Source organism: Pristiophorus japonicus, chromosome 21, assembly GCF_044704955.1.
Source record: "Pristiophorus japonicus isolate sPriJap1 chromosome 21, sPriJap1.hap1, whole genome shotgun sequence".
Taxonomy (NCBI): domain Eukaryota; kingdom Metazoa; phylum Chordata; class Chondrichthyes; family Pristiophoridae; genus Pristiophorus; species Pristiophorus japonicus.
In genome coordinates, this window is record NC_091997.1 from 16,302,233 (window position 1) to 16,317,750 (window position 15,518).

Here is a 15,518-nt window from a genome sequence, read left to right on the forward strand (position 1 = left end):
CTGAGGGAGCACTGCACTGTCGGAGATGCCATCTTTCTGATGAGACGTTAAACCGAGGCCCCGTCTCTCCTCTTAGGTGGACGTAAAAGATCCCATGGCACTATTCCCCACCAACTCCTGGGAATCCTTGGCCCATGACCGCCCAAAATGGAGGAAGAGCATCCGGGAGGACGCTGAGCACCTCGTCGAGAACAAGCAGAAACCAAGCGTAGACAGCGGAAGGAGCGTGCGTTAACCCAGGCTCCCCACGCACCCTTTCCTTCAACCACTGTCTGCCCCACCTGTGACAGAGACTGTAGGTCCCACATTGGACTCCTCAGTCACCTGAGAACTCACTTTTAGAGTGGAAGCAAGTCGTCCTCGACTCCAGGAGACTGCCTATGATGATGATGAGTTTCCTTCCATCTTCTGTAAAAGAATGCAACAGAGGTGTGCCTATTCCACTGTCCATCGCCACTTTTGAGAGCAAGAGAGAAAAAGAATTTGAACTGTCAAAATTGGATTTAGCAAGATGGTTCATGCAATCAGAACAAATGACTTATCCACCACTAGAATTGGATCATCTCAGACACCTCAGCATACTTAATCAGTGTTTAGACATGCTCACCACTGGACTGCCTGTATGTGTGGATAAATACCTATCATCGGACCTCCAGGTTATGTGAATGCAATTGTACCATTGGCCTGCGAAGGATAAACCAGTAGGAAAAACCTACGTTTGTACACTAGACAAGGAAGAATAAACCTTAGCTTAGTAGAGGTTAACCCCTAATTGACCCACATTGAATCCAACCGGTGCGATCACTATTTAGCATGATGGGGACTTTTTCAACCAGCATTTTCAAAGTGCTGACCCCCTTACTTGATAGTTACTGCTATAGTTTACGGTACTGCATGCGAGGGCCATGATTATACTTGGGACAAGGGTTCAAATGGAGCCGTGCTTCTATCTGGCTCCATTGAGCTGTTCGGGCCTGCCCTCACAGGCCACTGGCGGCCTCGAAACCGAAAGATGCAGCTTGCCATCGAGCAACTGTCTGGCGGTCAAGATTGGTTGCGGAGCTGTGATTGACCAGAGGCGTGTGATTGACATCGTTAGCTGGGACTCCTCGGTCACACACAGTCCTGGGATCACAGCGTTATTGTGTTGCTGGTGGCCTCACCGTTGAGTTTCCTCCACAGATTTCCTATTTAAGCCCGTTGACATCATTTCGGGTTATCCTGCATCATGTTGAGTGTCAAATACAATAGTGAATCAAGGTGCGTGACTTCTAGTGGGAGCGTGGATTCTGCAGCAAATGAGCTCTGCTCCCTAGGGCAGCTTAAACATGATGAAACACAGGATTGATCCTTCCCTTTCAGTTTACTTGTGGTACTGTAATCATCATCATCTGTACTGCTACCAAATCACCTCAGAATTTGTCCCTTAAATGTATACTGTTAGAATTTGAGACCAAAATCTCTCTTCCTTTCTTTGTAACAATGTTATGTCTCCAAACCAGATTTTGATCATGTGAATAAATTTGTTGTCTTTTGCAGCAGTTTATCAGCTTCTGTTCTCACTAAATATATGTTGTAGCATAATAATGTATATAATCTAAACTCTCATCTTAAATGTACATATTATTATGGAAAATCAGCTATGCAATCAAGGAGGCTGCACTATAATCCTTACCCCACTCCAGTGCATAGCAACCGTTCCATGTAGGCTTTGAATGCAGAGTATTCTGTGATCATTATTTATGTTGCAATGCCACTTTTTATTTATGTTGAGGTTCAAACTAAACAAGCCTCTCAAACTGTTGTCTGTTTCTTAATTGAGATATATTGTAGACTTCAACTGTTATGACTGGGCCGGGTTTGAACTAGTTACTACAGAGATAGTTATTTATATTCAGTCAATGCTGATTTTGCACACTTTCTAGTGTCAGCTGTGGCTCAGTAGGTAAGCACACTCACCTCTGAGTCAGAAGATGGTGGGTTCAAGTCTCACTCTCGGGGCTTGAGCACAAAAATCTAGGTTAATACTCCAGTGCAGTGCTAAGGGAATGCTGCACTGTTGGAGGTGCCGTCTTTAGGATGAGACGTTAAACCAAGGAAGGCCCTGTCTGCCCTCTCAGGTGGACGTAAAAGATCCTATGGCACTATTTCGAAGAAGAGCAGGGGAGTTATCCCTGGTGTCCTGGCCAATATTTATCTCTCAACATAACAAAAACAAATTATCTGGTCATTATTGTCATGTATGTAACCTTCATGTAACTACACTGTATACACCTAAGAAATGCACACCTTGATCACAGGGGGTTAACTTGTGGGAGACACTCCTCATCTGGTCATCCAGATATATAAAGGGAGGTCCCATGCAGGGTCATCACTCCTTGGTCCTGTGAATAAAGGTACAGGTCACAGAGTGACCTTGTATCCAGTATGTGCCTCGTGTTGATTTGCAGTAGAGTGTAACAATTATCACATTGCTGTTTGTGGAAGCTTGCTGTGTGTAACTTGGCTGCCGTGTTTCCTACATTACAACAGTGACTACAGTCCAAAAGTACTCCATTGGCTGTAAAGTGCTTTGAGACATCCGGTGGTCGCGAAAGGCACTATATAAATGTAAGTCAGTCTTTCTTTTCTTTTATTCAGAATCCAAGTGAATGATCTAATCGTGGAGGTGGATGGAATCAGTCTGGTTGGCGTGACCCAGAGCTTCGCAGCATCGGTTCTTCGAAACACGAAAGGAACTGTCAGGTAATACTCACGGAAGACGTCACGGAACAACTAGATCTTAAAAATAAGCCACCTGGCATTTCTGCGGAGTTTCTTCAAATCACCTGCCGTAACTTTGACAGAAACCCCAGCGAAACAGAGCAAACTGCTGAAGTTAGGGTGGGAGATCGGGGAACCCCCACAGAAATTCCACCCCACGATATATTTCAAACATGTTACCTCCTGTAACGACTTTCAGGTGACCTTTATTGCAGGGGTAACAGCTACTGTCAGCAGTTGGAAGGTTAACAGTTTAATGTGACTTTTTGTGTATAATTCAGGGGAAAGCAAGATTTATATTATATTACTATCCTATATTACAACAGTGACTACACTCCAAAAGTACTTCATTGGTTGTAAAGCGCTTTGAGACATCTGATGATGGCTATATAAATCCAAGTCTTTTTTTTTATAAATAATGGTTTGGAATGTTACACAGTTGTATCTAAAGTGCTGAGCATGTAATCCTCTCCCAAGGGTAGAACACTATGTAATGCCTCTCTCACAAGTTTATCCTTCTTGCCAATCAGTTCTACAACTCACACTCTTGTATAAAGTTCACTTCTATTTTATAGTTGGCATTTCAGTAAAATCCCGATAGGTTCTTGCTGACTACATCATTTCCTTGGCTTCAGGTGACGTTAAACCATTTGACTTGCTCGTCAAATTCTTAGCATTCCTTCAACCACTGAATGCGGCAGCTATTCTCAGTGAGCAGCTATGTAGGCACTCTCACATATCTGTTGCTACTTGTCCAGAGCCATTCAGTCTCAGCTCCTCACACACTGGACTTCTCCCCCGTTCTTCCCTTCACTCCACCTTTTGGCAGCTGCTCATTCAGAGGAAGCCCAGGGCACCTGGTGTGCGTAGTTACTATAACCTAGGTGAGACATGGTTTCCTCTACTCAACACACCAACCGTTGATCCAAAGGGTTGGATTTGCACGACCGGTACAATGTGACATCCGGCTGTCTGAAAATTGGAATCATCTGAAAACCGGACATTTTTGAGAAAATCCCATTTGATATTCAGTAAAATAAAATCCGGAATTATTGTCCAAAAGCCGGCGGGCCGGACTACTTACCGGCTTCGGGAATACGGAGGATCCTTTTCGGAGAAATCTTGACCGACCAGAAAAGCCGGTTTTCGGCATATGTGCATCGCGCCCCAAAACCAGCTTTTGCGAGGCCTCGCTGGGTCTGTGCACACTTCGTACGGAACGGTGAGGCCGCAATTTTCTGCCCATGGATTTTCTTGTCCGAAATCCGGAAAAAAAACGAAAACTGGCACTGTCTCAGTCCCGAGGTTGCCGGATTTGAGGTGTTGGACCTGCAGTAGTAGATGAGTGTGATGATGTGCGATGTTATGTTAGTTCCTTTGGTTACACTGATGCTGACACATGTTAATACAGTGCTGTCTAAACATTGGTGGAAGCAATACAGTCAGGAGAGTTCTGAAATAGGGAGGAGCCCATAAATAGGGATTTGCACTATATTTACAATTTCAGCAGCATAAATATAGTGTGAGAGGATTAACAGACATTAGGACCTAGAAATTCATTTCGTGTGGTGGTGCACAATGGGCGGTCAATGGAACTGAACACCAGGCGCTGCCTATAACGGACGGCCAAACCAATACCGCTGCTTTGCGCCACGCCACCACCCAAGATGAATTTCTAGGCCTCGGTTTTCTTCCAGTGGAAATATGAAGCATTGTCTTCAAAAAGGAAAGAGATGCCAAAGCATCTTATACAGAAGGATGCTTGAAGGAAATCTCTCTCTTTTATATAAAAAAGAACTTAATTAGGCTGACATTCCAGTGCAGTGCGGAGGGAGTGCTGCACTGCCGGAGGTGCCGTCTTTCGGATGAGACTTGAAACCGCAGCCCGGTCTGCCCTCTCAAGTGGACGTCAAAGATCCCATGGCACTAGTTTGAAAAAGAGCAGGGGAGTTATCCCCAGTGTTCTGCCCAATATTTATCCCTCAATCAACCTAACAAAAAATCTGGTTATCTGGTCATTATCACATTGCTGAATGTGGGAGCTTGCTGTGCGCAAATTGGCTGCTGCGTTTCCTACGTTACAACAGTGACTATACTCCAAAAGTACTTCATGGGCTGTAACGCGCTTTGAGACGTCCGGTGGTCGTGAAAGGCGCTATATAAATCCAAGTCTTTCTTCATTGTTGAACAATTAAACATGGCATGCCATAAATTTTGGAGCCTAGATCTCACCACTCAGTATGTTGTAAAAACTCTATGGCCTGGATTGTCCTCTGAATCGCCACCCATTTTGAGGTGGATTTGGAGCAGTGAATGGAGTTAAATGGGTCCTTAGAGTCTACTGCATCAAATCCACCATTTAAAAAAAAAACTGCACCTGAATTATCTTCCCTGTATCTGTTGGAGCCTTGCAATGTAGTCCAGTGACAATCTGAAGAATTATTGTGGCTTGCTGTGCCCCGCATAATATTGCAATGAAGAAAGGCTTGTCCCTTCCGGAAGCTGAAGGCTGATGAAGAGGGCAGGGAAGGATCTCCCTCTCCACAGCATGAAGAAAGTGCACAGAATGAGGAGCGTGCAGAGGTCGTGGGACAGGACAGCCAGCAGCCAGACACAGGAGGCCACAGCTGATCGTCAATAAATAACGGTTCACTCACCAAATAAAATGTCACTTCACCTGTTGTTCCCCCCCACACATCCTCACACCTTCACTAAGAAAGACCTCTGCCATGTTCCTTCTTAAGGTGGACATCTACATTTCCCCTGACATCACAGCGACCCCAAAAAGCTGAAAGCAGGTGCAGAACTGAACTCGGAACTCATTGTGCACAAGTTGTGTTTAGTTCACACAACATATTCTCCCAAGAGTCACAAGAATTCCAATCGCCCTATCTGCAAATATGTCTTCACAAGATACTTCTCTACCCTTTGTGCCAGTGAATTGGCTTGTTAATACCCTATCTCTAATCTCCTCCAGCCCCGCAACCCTCCAGAGATGTCTGCACTCGCCTAATTCTACCCTCCTTGAGCATCGCTGATTATAATCGCTCAACCATTGCTGGCCATGTCATCTATTGCCTAGGCCCCAAGCTCTGGAACTGCTTGCCTAAACCTCTCCACCTCTCTTTCCTCCTTCAAGACGCTTCTTAAAACATACCTCTTTGACTGAGCTTTTATTCACCTGCGCTAATTTCTACTTCTGCAGCTCCGTGTCAAATTTTTATTGCATAATACTCCTGTGAAAGCGCCTTGGGACGTTTCACTACGTTAAAGGCGCTATATAAATACAAGTTGTTGTTGTTGTAGTCTACAAGGTACTCTGAGTGGGCTGAAGTTGAGAGGCCGGGATGATCCATGTACCTTAGAGGCCTGAAGTGGTTTCCTTCTCAGGGAAGCAGCTGTCCCAGACGGACCAGCTTCCACCATCCTCTCTCTTGCAGTGATGAGGGGTTTGCCGGACTCATGTCTGAAGCTCCCTGGTGTAGACGTTGGAGGTGGCCTTAAGGTAGCGGGCTCAGTGCCCCCACCCCCACCTCCAGAGAGACCGTGACAATCCGCATCCAGTCCTTGGAGCCCATTGGTGCTGGGCTCAGGTTCAAAGGAGCTCATGATCAGTTACAGTACGGACCCAGTAGCCCATGATGTGGCTTGCAGGCTGACTCTCAAGACATCAGATCGAAGCAGTGACAACTGCCGCTCGGAAGCCACCAACATCGCATGGTTTAAGTGCTCCTTTTCATATCTGCTCAGGGTTTTCAACACTTCTGCTCCTCCCCCAGTTGTATTTCTTTAGCACTGGTTATGGGCTGTTTTATTGTTTAGGGGGAGAAGGGACAGGGACAGGGACAATGTTCAAAACATGTCGGTGACATAGACCCATTCCTTCATATGATGCATCCATCCGATGATGATGAGACGTAGAAGTACTTTGGGCATTTAATTGACGTATCTTTGAAGGCTAGCAGTAGCCCTTGAGGCGGACAGTGCAAGTTGGCAGGGTGGTTTTGAGAAAAGAAGGTGTTTGGGTGCTTGCCCTTTGCAGGCGTGAGTTTCCCTGACACCCAGGTGCTTGGAGAGAATGAGTACGAGAGGCCAGGAGGTGAGTGAAGGCTGTCCCAAGTGGAAGAGCACGTGTACTGGCGAGAATACCTAGCATTACGTTCGCCGACCTTGTGAGGTCATTGAATTTGTTCTGGCACTGCGTGGCACTTCGGGTGTTGGAGGTGGCAATGGCTGCCTCTGCCTCCTCCCTCCAGACAGCTTGAACCATCCTTTTTGTGGCACACCCTGCCCTCAATGCCCAACCGTGTTGCTCTCCTGTCCCTGACTTCTACCAAAAGAACCTCCACGGATGCATCAGAATCCTTCAAGGCTACAGGTGCTTGCAGAAAAGTGATGCTCCCCTTTAAACCGTACCAGAATCTTATCTCCCTCCCAGTAGTGGTATTATCACTCCAAACTCACCCTGCAAAGCCAGAGGGGAGGCAATTGCACCTATCACTGAGGGGAATCCAGTCCCATATATCACATGCCTATATTTATCAATTATATATTAAAAATAGCAAGTGCTCGCAAGATACGAATGGTACTGCACCAGTTGGTGGCGCTATTAACATGCCACCCATCATCATCATAGACAGTCCCTCGAAATTGAGGAAGACTTGCTTCCACTCTAAAAGTGAGTTCTCAGGTGACTGTACAATCCAATACGGGAATTACAGTCTCTGTCACAGGTGGGACAGACAGTGGTTGAAGGAAAGGGCAGCCTGGTTTGCCGCATGCTTCTTCCGCTGCCTGCGCTTGATTTCCGCATGCTCTTGGCGACGAGACTCGAGGTGCTCAGCGCCCTCCCGGATTCTCTTCCTCCACTTTGGGCGGTCTTGGGCCAGCGATTCCCAGGTGTCGGTGGAGATGTTGCACTTTATCAAGGAGGATGTCCTTGAAACGTTTCCTCTGCCCACCTGGGGCTCGCTTGCTGTGTCGGAGCCCCGAGTAGAGCGCTTGCTTTGGGAGTCTTGTGTCGGGCATGCGGGCGATGGAGACCACCCAACGGAGCTGGTTGAGTGTGGTCAGTGCTTCGATGCTGGGGATGTTGGCCTGAGCCATACCACCCAACACCCCGCTGAGACCCACAATGCATGGCAACACCCCACCACATGCCGAAACCAAAAACATCCCTTGCTAACTCCCTCCTCGCCACTGAGGCCACGATTGTCCAGCAGCAACCTCCTATCCCCCACCACTGGGGCAAAAGGTAAGTACCCCAACCTCTGGGGGAAAATAGGCTTCAGCCTCCCCCATCTCAGCTGAGCCACTCTCCCATTTCCTATTTTCAGCTCCCTGCCCTTTGCCTCTTCCCCATGCTCTCACCACCTCACCCTGTCCAATTTCCTTCTTGTCCCTCCGATCTCTCTAACCCCATCCCTCCTCTCCCTGTGCCCCATTCCTCCCCTGCTCTTCCATGTTCTTGCTCCTTTAACATAGTTCCTCCCTCCTCTCCTCTGCTCCTGTTCCACCTCTCTCCTCCCATCTGTTTCCTCATTCCCCTTCTCCTTTTCTCTCTACCCCGCTCCTCCTCTCTCCCTTTATCCTTTCCTCTCCTCTCACCTCTCCAGTTCTCTCCCACTCCTCTTCCTTTCCCTCTCTTCTGTTCTCTCTCTCCACTCCTCACCTCTCCACTTAATTCCCCTAAACCCTTACTTTTCCTACTCCCCTCTGCACTGCCCCGTCCTCTTCCCTTCCTCTCCTCCTCTCACTCCCCTCTCTTCTCTTCTCCCTCTCATCTCCACCCCTCTCACTCCCCTCCGGCTCCCACTCCTCTTTCCTCTCCCCACTTCTCTCACTTTTCTCCTCCTTTCAATCCTCACCTCCTCCTACTCCTCTCCCTCTCCTACTCCTGTCCTCCTCCTCCTCCTCTGCTCATCTCTCCTCTCCTCCCCTCCCCTCTCTTCTCATCTCCCTCCCCCACTCCTGCCTTGAAAGTGCCCTTGGTCTTGACTCCCCCTGAACACTGCATGGGGAATTAAGGAGTGAGGCATTAAAACATGTGAACGTGCAGCTTATACATCAGCGTGTACAGAAATATAATGCAGTACTGTACTGGAAGCCTTGACTACTCTGAAAACAATCTCGCTTTGCCCTTGATCCCAAAACTTCACATTGTTCACATAGCTTATTATAGCACAGGAAAGCCCAAAGGACCAGTGGTGCATTTAAAGCAAAGCAGGACAGGCTTGAGCATGCTTTACATTGAGAACTGTTTTGGATGAAAAGCTGCATTTCAGAGGAAACATAACACAGTTCGTGAAAAAATGGCACATTGCCCAGAAACGGGCTTTAATTAACAGAAAACATGTTGTACTTATAATTATAACTGATTTAAAGTATAGTAACTTTGTAATGATCCATTTCTAATGATTACTTGAAGCAGAGATTAAGTTATGTATCTCTTCATATTCACGAAACTCAATTCAGGGACAGGACGTGTTCCAACAACAACAGCAATACAACAACTCGCATTTATATAGCCCCTTTAACGTAAGAAACGTCCCAAAGCATTTCACAGATGTGTAATCAGACAAAAATGGATGCTGGGCTAAAGGAGATATTAGGAGGGGTAAGGAAATGGTTGATCAGAGGTGGGTTTTAAGAAGGATCTTAAACGGGGAAAGGGGGGAGGCGGAGGGGTTTAGCGAGGAACTTTCAGGGCATGGAACCTCGGAAGAGGAAGGCATGGCCGACTTTAATGAGACAAAGGGCAGGGGTGATGCTCTGGAGCTTGGGGCCGAAGGGACAAAGAGTTTTGTAGGGCTGAAGGAAGTTACAGAGATAGGGAGGGGGTGAGGCCATGCAGGGATTTAAACACATCAAGAAGGATTTTAAATTGGAGGTGTCGCGAGGCCAGGCCTAAAGTACGATTGTCCAGCTCTGGCTACAGACCTCCTGCCTGGGATCGCCGCAGAGAATGTGGGAAAATTCCGGCAGTGAGCTTGACCGCTGACTCTCCTTGCTCCCACCGGAACTGACGCTAGCGTATGGTGGTGAGGGAGAGAGGCCCAGATGCTCGGAGGATTTACCCACCACCACTGCCTTGTACCGTCTTGGGGTTTTTTTCACTTCCATGTAACTTTTATTTTGAGACTTCAATTGAAAAACATCAGGATTGGAGAGATACCACTATTAGATATGGTCAAACCCCTCGGCAAGCTTGGTTTTAAATGAATTGTAACAGCAGCACAGAAGGTCAGCCTTTAGTGCCACCAGTGTATTATTAGGCACTCAGTAAATAAGGACTTCACTCCTGACAGCACAAGCTATAGCTTTTTGCACTGCAAGAGAAATAAACCTCGGCACTTGACTGTATTGTAGACATTCACCGCTAACTCCCCACTTCCTCCCCACTAGAAGAGAGGACCTTTACCAGCACCCTTTCTCTCAATTCTGGCCACAAACACCTACCAGCTGAAGGCCCTGGTTGCCATTTCAGAGAGCAGTTAAGACTCAACCACATTAGAAACAGAAACATAGAATCATAGAAACTTTCAGCGCAGAATGAGGCCTTTTCGGCCCATCGTGTCTCCACCAGGAGCCGCACAGCCCTTTGTCAGCAACCCTGAAGAGGTTTACATACAAACCCATGAACAATGATGGAAAGGCAAAGAGCACCCAACCCAACCCGTTCGCCCCACGCCACTGCAACACCCCTTATACTAAAAACAGCTACACTCCACCCCAACCGGAGCCATGTGATTTCCTGGGAGAGGCAAAAACCAGATAAAAATCCAGGTCTGTGGGTCTGGAGTCACATATAGGCCAGACCGGGTAAGGGTGGCAGATTTCCTTCCCGAAAGGACAGATGGGTTTATACAACAGTCCAGTAGTTTCATGGTTACCGTTACTGGCTTTTTAATTCCACTATTTTAAAAATTAATTGAATTTAAATTTCTGAGCTGCCACCCGGGGGGTGGCTCCTGATTATTAGTCCAAGCCTCTGGATTACTGGTCCAGTAACATAACCACTATGCTACCATACCCTAACCTCTGACACACAGAAATGGGTGGCGGTTGGATGGTTTCAGAGGGGTGGACTGAGGTCCTGCCTCACTGAAGAAACCATGATATTTCTGTAACTGGTGGGCCTGGTTACAGCTGGCATTATGCTGCTTTTGCATATTCGATGTGGGCAGGTCCACACATCACATAAATTGGAGGTGGGGGGGGGGGGGGTGACCTCAGTGTTCTTTGTGCTCCACTAGAACTCATGAGGTGACAGAAAAACACATGTCACATGACATCACTGAAACATGACCATTACTTATTCCAGAAAAGACTGGATATTAAGGGGGAGAAATTTGCAAAGTATGCGCAAACAACGTCTCGCCCAGGGATTGGGGTGGGGGGGGAATACTGCCAGCTCGCGGGAGTTAGCAGAGGCGCAAAACATGACCGCACCCCCAGGCCACTGCGTACGCAGCGACCCGCTTTTGCCCCACAGCGGTCCGTTTTTGCCCCGCGGCGGAAATTGGGCAGCACTCCGTGAGGCTGCCATAGGCAATGCCAGCACCGGCCTCGCGGGTCGTAAACCGGGCCGCACTCCGCTCGCGGGGTGAAAATTAAAGGGAAGGTGCGCGGCCGCCATTTTGTTCTCTCGGCTGACTTACCGATCCGGCCTTGCGTACAGCCCGACACTCCGCTTCTGTGCCGGGCTGCGGCCACAGCACCCCACATGCCCGGTAGAAAGGGAGGGCCCTGTGCTATTCGGAGAGGCCACGTGGCACTGCAACAATTGCGCGCTTACCGTCATGGTCCCGCCAGGAAATGGGGTGCCCGACATTGTGCTCCACTTCCCCTCGGGGTCGGTCACCCCAATTTCGCGGCCGGAGCGAGTCTTCCGAGCCGGGGGCAGGAAGTCCCACCTCACCTCGGTTACCGCTCCCAAACGGGGCAACGCCGAATTTTGACCCCTCAGCTTATTAATCTTCAGTCCCACGTACCATTCATGGAGCTTTGCAGCAGAGTTTCCATCCATATTGGCTCTGGTGGTCCCTAACTTAGTGAAGATATGTTTTAAGTTTTGTAATAAGTGAATATAGGAATAGTGATAAAATCTATTTCCATTTAAAAGCACAATTTTAAAATGGGCAAAGATATCAGTTTTTATTTCAAGATCCGTGGCCCATGTACAGAATTAAGTATTCAAAGCATAAAAACAGCTATTGAATATCTATGTAACATGGGAGGGGGAGGAGCAAGGGAACAAAGTCATTATCCAAAATGGTGCATTGATTATAATATCGTTCCAGTGTCATGTAAAGTGAGACCGTCACCAATTGCTACCAGCGTGGTGATTTACTTGTGTAAAATATTGCACAAACATATTTACTCATTTAAACTTGAAAATGCCTGCCTTACAGGAAAGTTCACAGTAGCTGGAGAAATAATTTATTTTCTTAAATTGGCTTACACTTGTAGATTTACAACTCAATCCAAATAACATTCTTTACATGACAGGCACTGCACAGCAAGAAAAGAGCTGTGGAATAATCAGCTTTTTAAAATTCACTTTGCCAAGTGAAAAATTAATTTTGCCCTACTTTTCAAAGCTTTTGCTTTGCTAGCTTTCTGGTGTATTTGTACTCCTGTGTAGACGGATGATTCACACATGTTTCAACCACTATGTGTAGCCAAAGTATTGAGACAGCAGCTTGTCAAAATGTAGATAGCCATCAACTGTGGCAAGGCAGCCTCTACTTTAACACACGAATGGGAAAAGCAACAATGATAAGTCATTCAAATAGTGGGCATAAGAATTAGGAGCAGGTGTAGGCCAATCGACCCCTCGAGCCTGCTCCCCCATTCAGTATCATGGCTGATCTTCGATCTCAGCTCCACTTTCCCGCAGATCCCCAGATTCCCTTAGTATCCAAAATTCTATCGAATTCGGTCTTGGGTATCAGTGTAGCAGAGTTTGCTTCATGCAGAATATTACCAGGATGCTTGATTGTGGAATTCCTGCCTCAAACACAAGTGGGCCAGCCCAGAATAGTCTTGTAGGGTATTTATAAAGCCTGGCCTATTTCTAAATCAAGAATGTAGTATGTGTTGCTAATAAAGAAGGACCTAATACAGGAGCGATTAAACTCCTCCTATACTTAAAGACATATTTGATCAATGTTTTTGTTCTGCAACATTATTACTGGTTTTAAGTTGTCATTATCATACGCAGTCTCTTGGAATCGAGGAAGACTTGCTTCCGCTCTTAAAATGAGTCCTTAGGTGGCTGAACAGTCCAATACGAGAACCACAGTCTCTGTCACATGTGGGACAGATAGTCGTTGAGGGAAGGGGTGGGTGGGACTGGTTTGCCGCACGCTCTTTCCGCTGCCTACGCTTGATTTCTGCATGCTCTCGGCGATGAGACTCGAGGTGCTCAGCGCCCTCCCGGATGCACTTCCTCCACTTAGGGCGAACTTTGGCCAGGGACTCCCAGGTGTCAGTGGGGATGTTGCACTTTATCAGGGAGGCTTTGAGGGTGTCCTTGTAACGTTTCCGCTGCCCACCTTTGGCTCGTTTACTGTGAAGGAGTTCCAAGTAGAGCGCTTGCTTTAGGAGTCTCGTTTCTGGCATACGAACTATGTGGCCTGCCCAGCGGAGCTGATCAAGTGTGGTCAGTGCTTCAATGCTGGGGATGTTGGCCTGGTCAAGAACGCTAATGTTGGTGCATCTGTCCTCCCAGGGGATTTGTAGGATCTTGCAGAGGCATTGATGGTGGTATTTCTCCAGCGACTTGAGATATCTACTGTACATGGTCCATGTCGCTGAGCCATACAGGAGGGCGGGTATTACTACAGCCCTGTAGACCATGAGCTTGGTGGCATTATTACTGGTTTTAAGTTGTAGGAAGCATAATGTACATTGCCTCTGTAAAATATAAATAAAGACTTGCATTTATATGGTGCTCAAGCTCAGGTGCCCCAAAGTGCTTCACAGCCAGTGAAGTATTTTGGTAGAGTAGTCACTGTTGTACTGTCAGAGAATGGGGTCTCCACCCTCATTGAAAGTTTGACTGACATCTGTTGACAACTCCTGATGGCTGCTTACAGAGCAGCATAGTCTGGGACCTCATAGCAAGTCACATGCCCATGATGCCAGCCATGGAATAGTGCACAGAGACAGGGTGCTCAACTGGAGCTGAAACATGGGAACAGCCCATTTCGCCCCTCGATTCCTCCTCTGCCATTCGATCTGTGAGCTAACTCCATATACCCACCTTTGCCCTAGGGGTATGGCAGCACAATGGTTATGTTACTGGACTGGTAATCCAGAGACTTGGACTAATGATCCCGACGCATGAGTTCAAATCCCACCACAGCATTTAAATTTAATAATTTGTTTTAAAAATCTGGAATAAAAAGCTACTATCAGTAATGGTGACCATGAAACTACCAGATTGTTGAAAAATCTGGAAATCTGCTATCCTTACCCAGTCTGGCCTATATGCGACTCCAGACCCATAGCAATGTGGGTGGCTCTTAACAGCATTCTGAAATGGCCTAGCAAGCTATTCAGTTGTATTCAAGAAGGTGGCTCACCATTTGCAGAAGAGAGTTTCAAACTTCTACCATCCTTTGCCTGTAAAAGGCTTTCCTTACTTTACTCCTGATAGATCTGACTCTAATTTTTAGGCTGTGTCCCCTAGTCCTAGGCTCCCCAACCAGCGGAAATTGTTTCCCTCTATCTGCCCTATCAGTTCAGAAGAACAAGACATGGTTAAGATTCTGAGGAGGCTTGACAGGGTAGATGCAGAGAGGATGTTTCCCCTCGTGGGGGAATCTAGAACTAGGGGGCATCGTTTCAGAATAAGGGGTTGCTCATTTAAAACGGAGATAAGGAAGAATTTCTTCACTGAGGGTTGTGAATCTTTGAAATTCTCTACATCAGAGAGCAGTGGAGGCTAGGTCATTGAATATATTTAAGGTGGAGATAGACAGATTCTTGAACTATAGGGGAGTCAGGGGTTATGGGCAGCGGGCGGGGAAGTGGAGTTGAGGCCAAGATCAGATTTGCCATGATCTTCTTGAATGGTGGAGCAGACTCAAGGGACCGAATGGCCGACTCCTGCTCCTATTTCTTATGTTAAGAAAGGGGGCATAGGGGCATAATTCCAGGATATCACAGTTGTAGAGGGGAGCCTCACTCAGACAATCGGGGCTACCAGGCGTCTCTCCAACCACACTGTCTCCAAGCATTGCTCCTTGCTGGGAGTGCTATGTTGTGCAATTATCCCAGGAATGTATAATATTTGCATCTAGCCTAATGTGATTGCTATAACTATTAACATTTTTTTTGTTAAAAGACTATTGTCTACAATTCTGTCTGGCTTGGCTCAGAATAGAAAAAAAACCGGAAGGACTTTTTTTTTCCTAATCAATCAACTTAATCCGATTGTCAACCATACATTGTCAGAAAAGTATACTTATATTAATTAATTCCATTCATGTGTGCGACAGTATAATCGCTTCATTTCATGTGATCTGCATTTAAAATTAAATTTTTCTAAGTTTCCACTTCCAACTTGGTGTAGTGAAGCATTTTCGATTGCTCTGTAGCAATAAGTCATTTGTCTGCATATTGTGATTGTATTTCCGGAGGAAGAATAGAAATGCAAAACTATACACAATGAACAAGTACTTTCCACTTACAGATGATTAAAATCCGTCAGATCTGAATTAAGCACCAATAGTGGTTGTGCCTCG

General features: G+C 46.8%; 1 protein-coding gene across 1 annotated transcript in view; it reads left to right on the forward strand.

The window, feature by feature from the left end:
* LOC139233842 (neurabin-2-like) overlaps positions 1-15,518 on the forward strand; it is a 340,307-nt gene that overhangs the window by 249,750 nt on the left and 75,039 nt on the right. Inside the window, exon 6 of the mRNA XM_070864427.1 lies at positions 2,641-2,745. Coding sequence (XP_070720528.1) covers positions 2,641-2,745 — 105 coding nt within the window. The remainder of the gene's footprint in view (positions 1-2,640; positions 2,746-15,518) is intronic.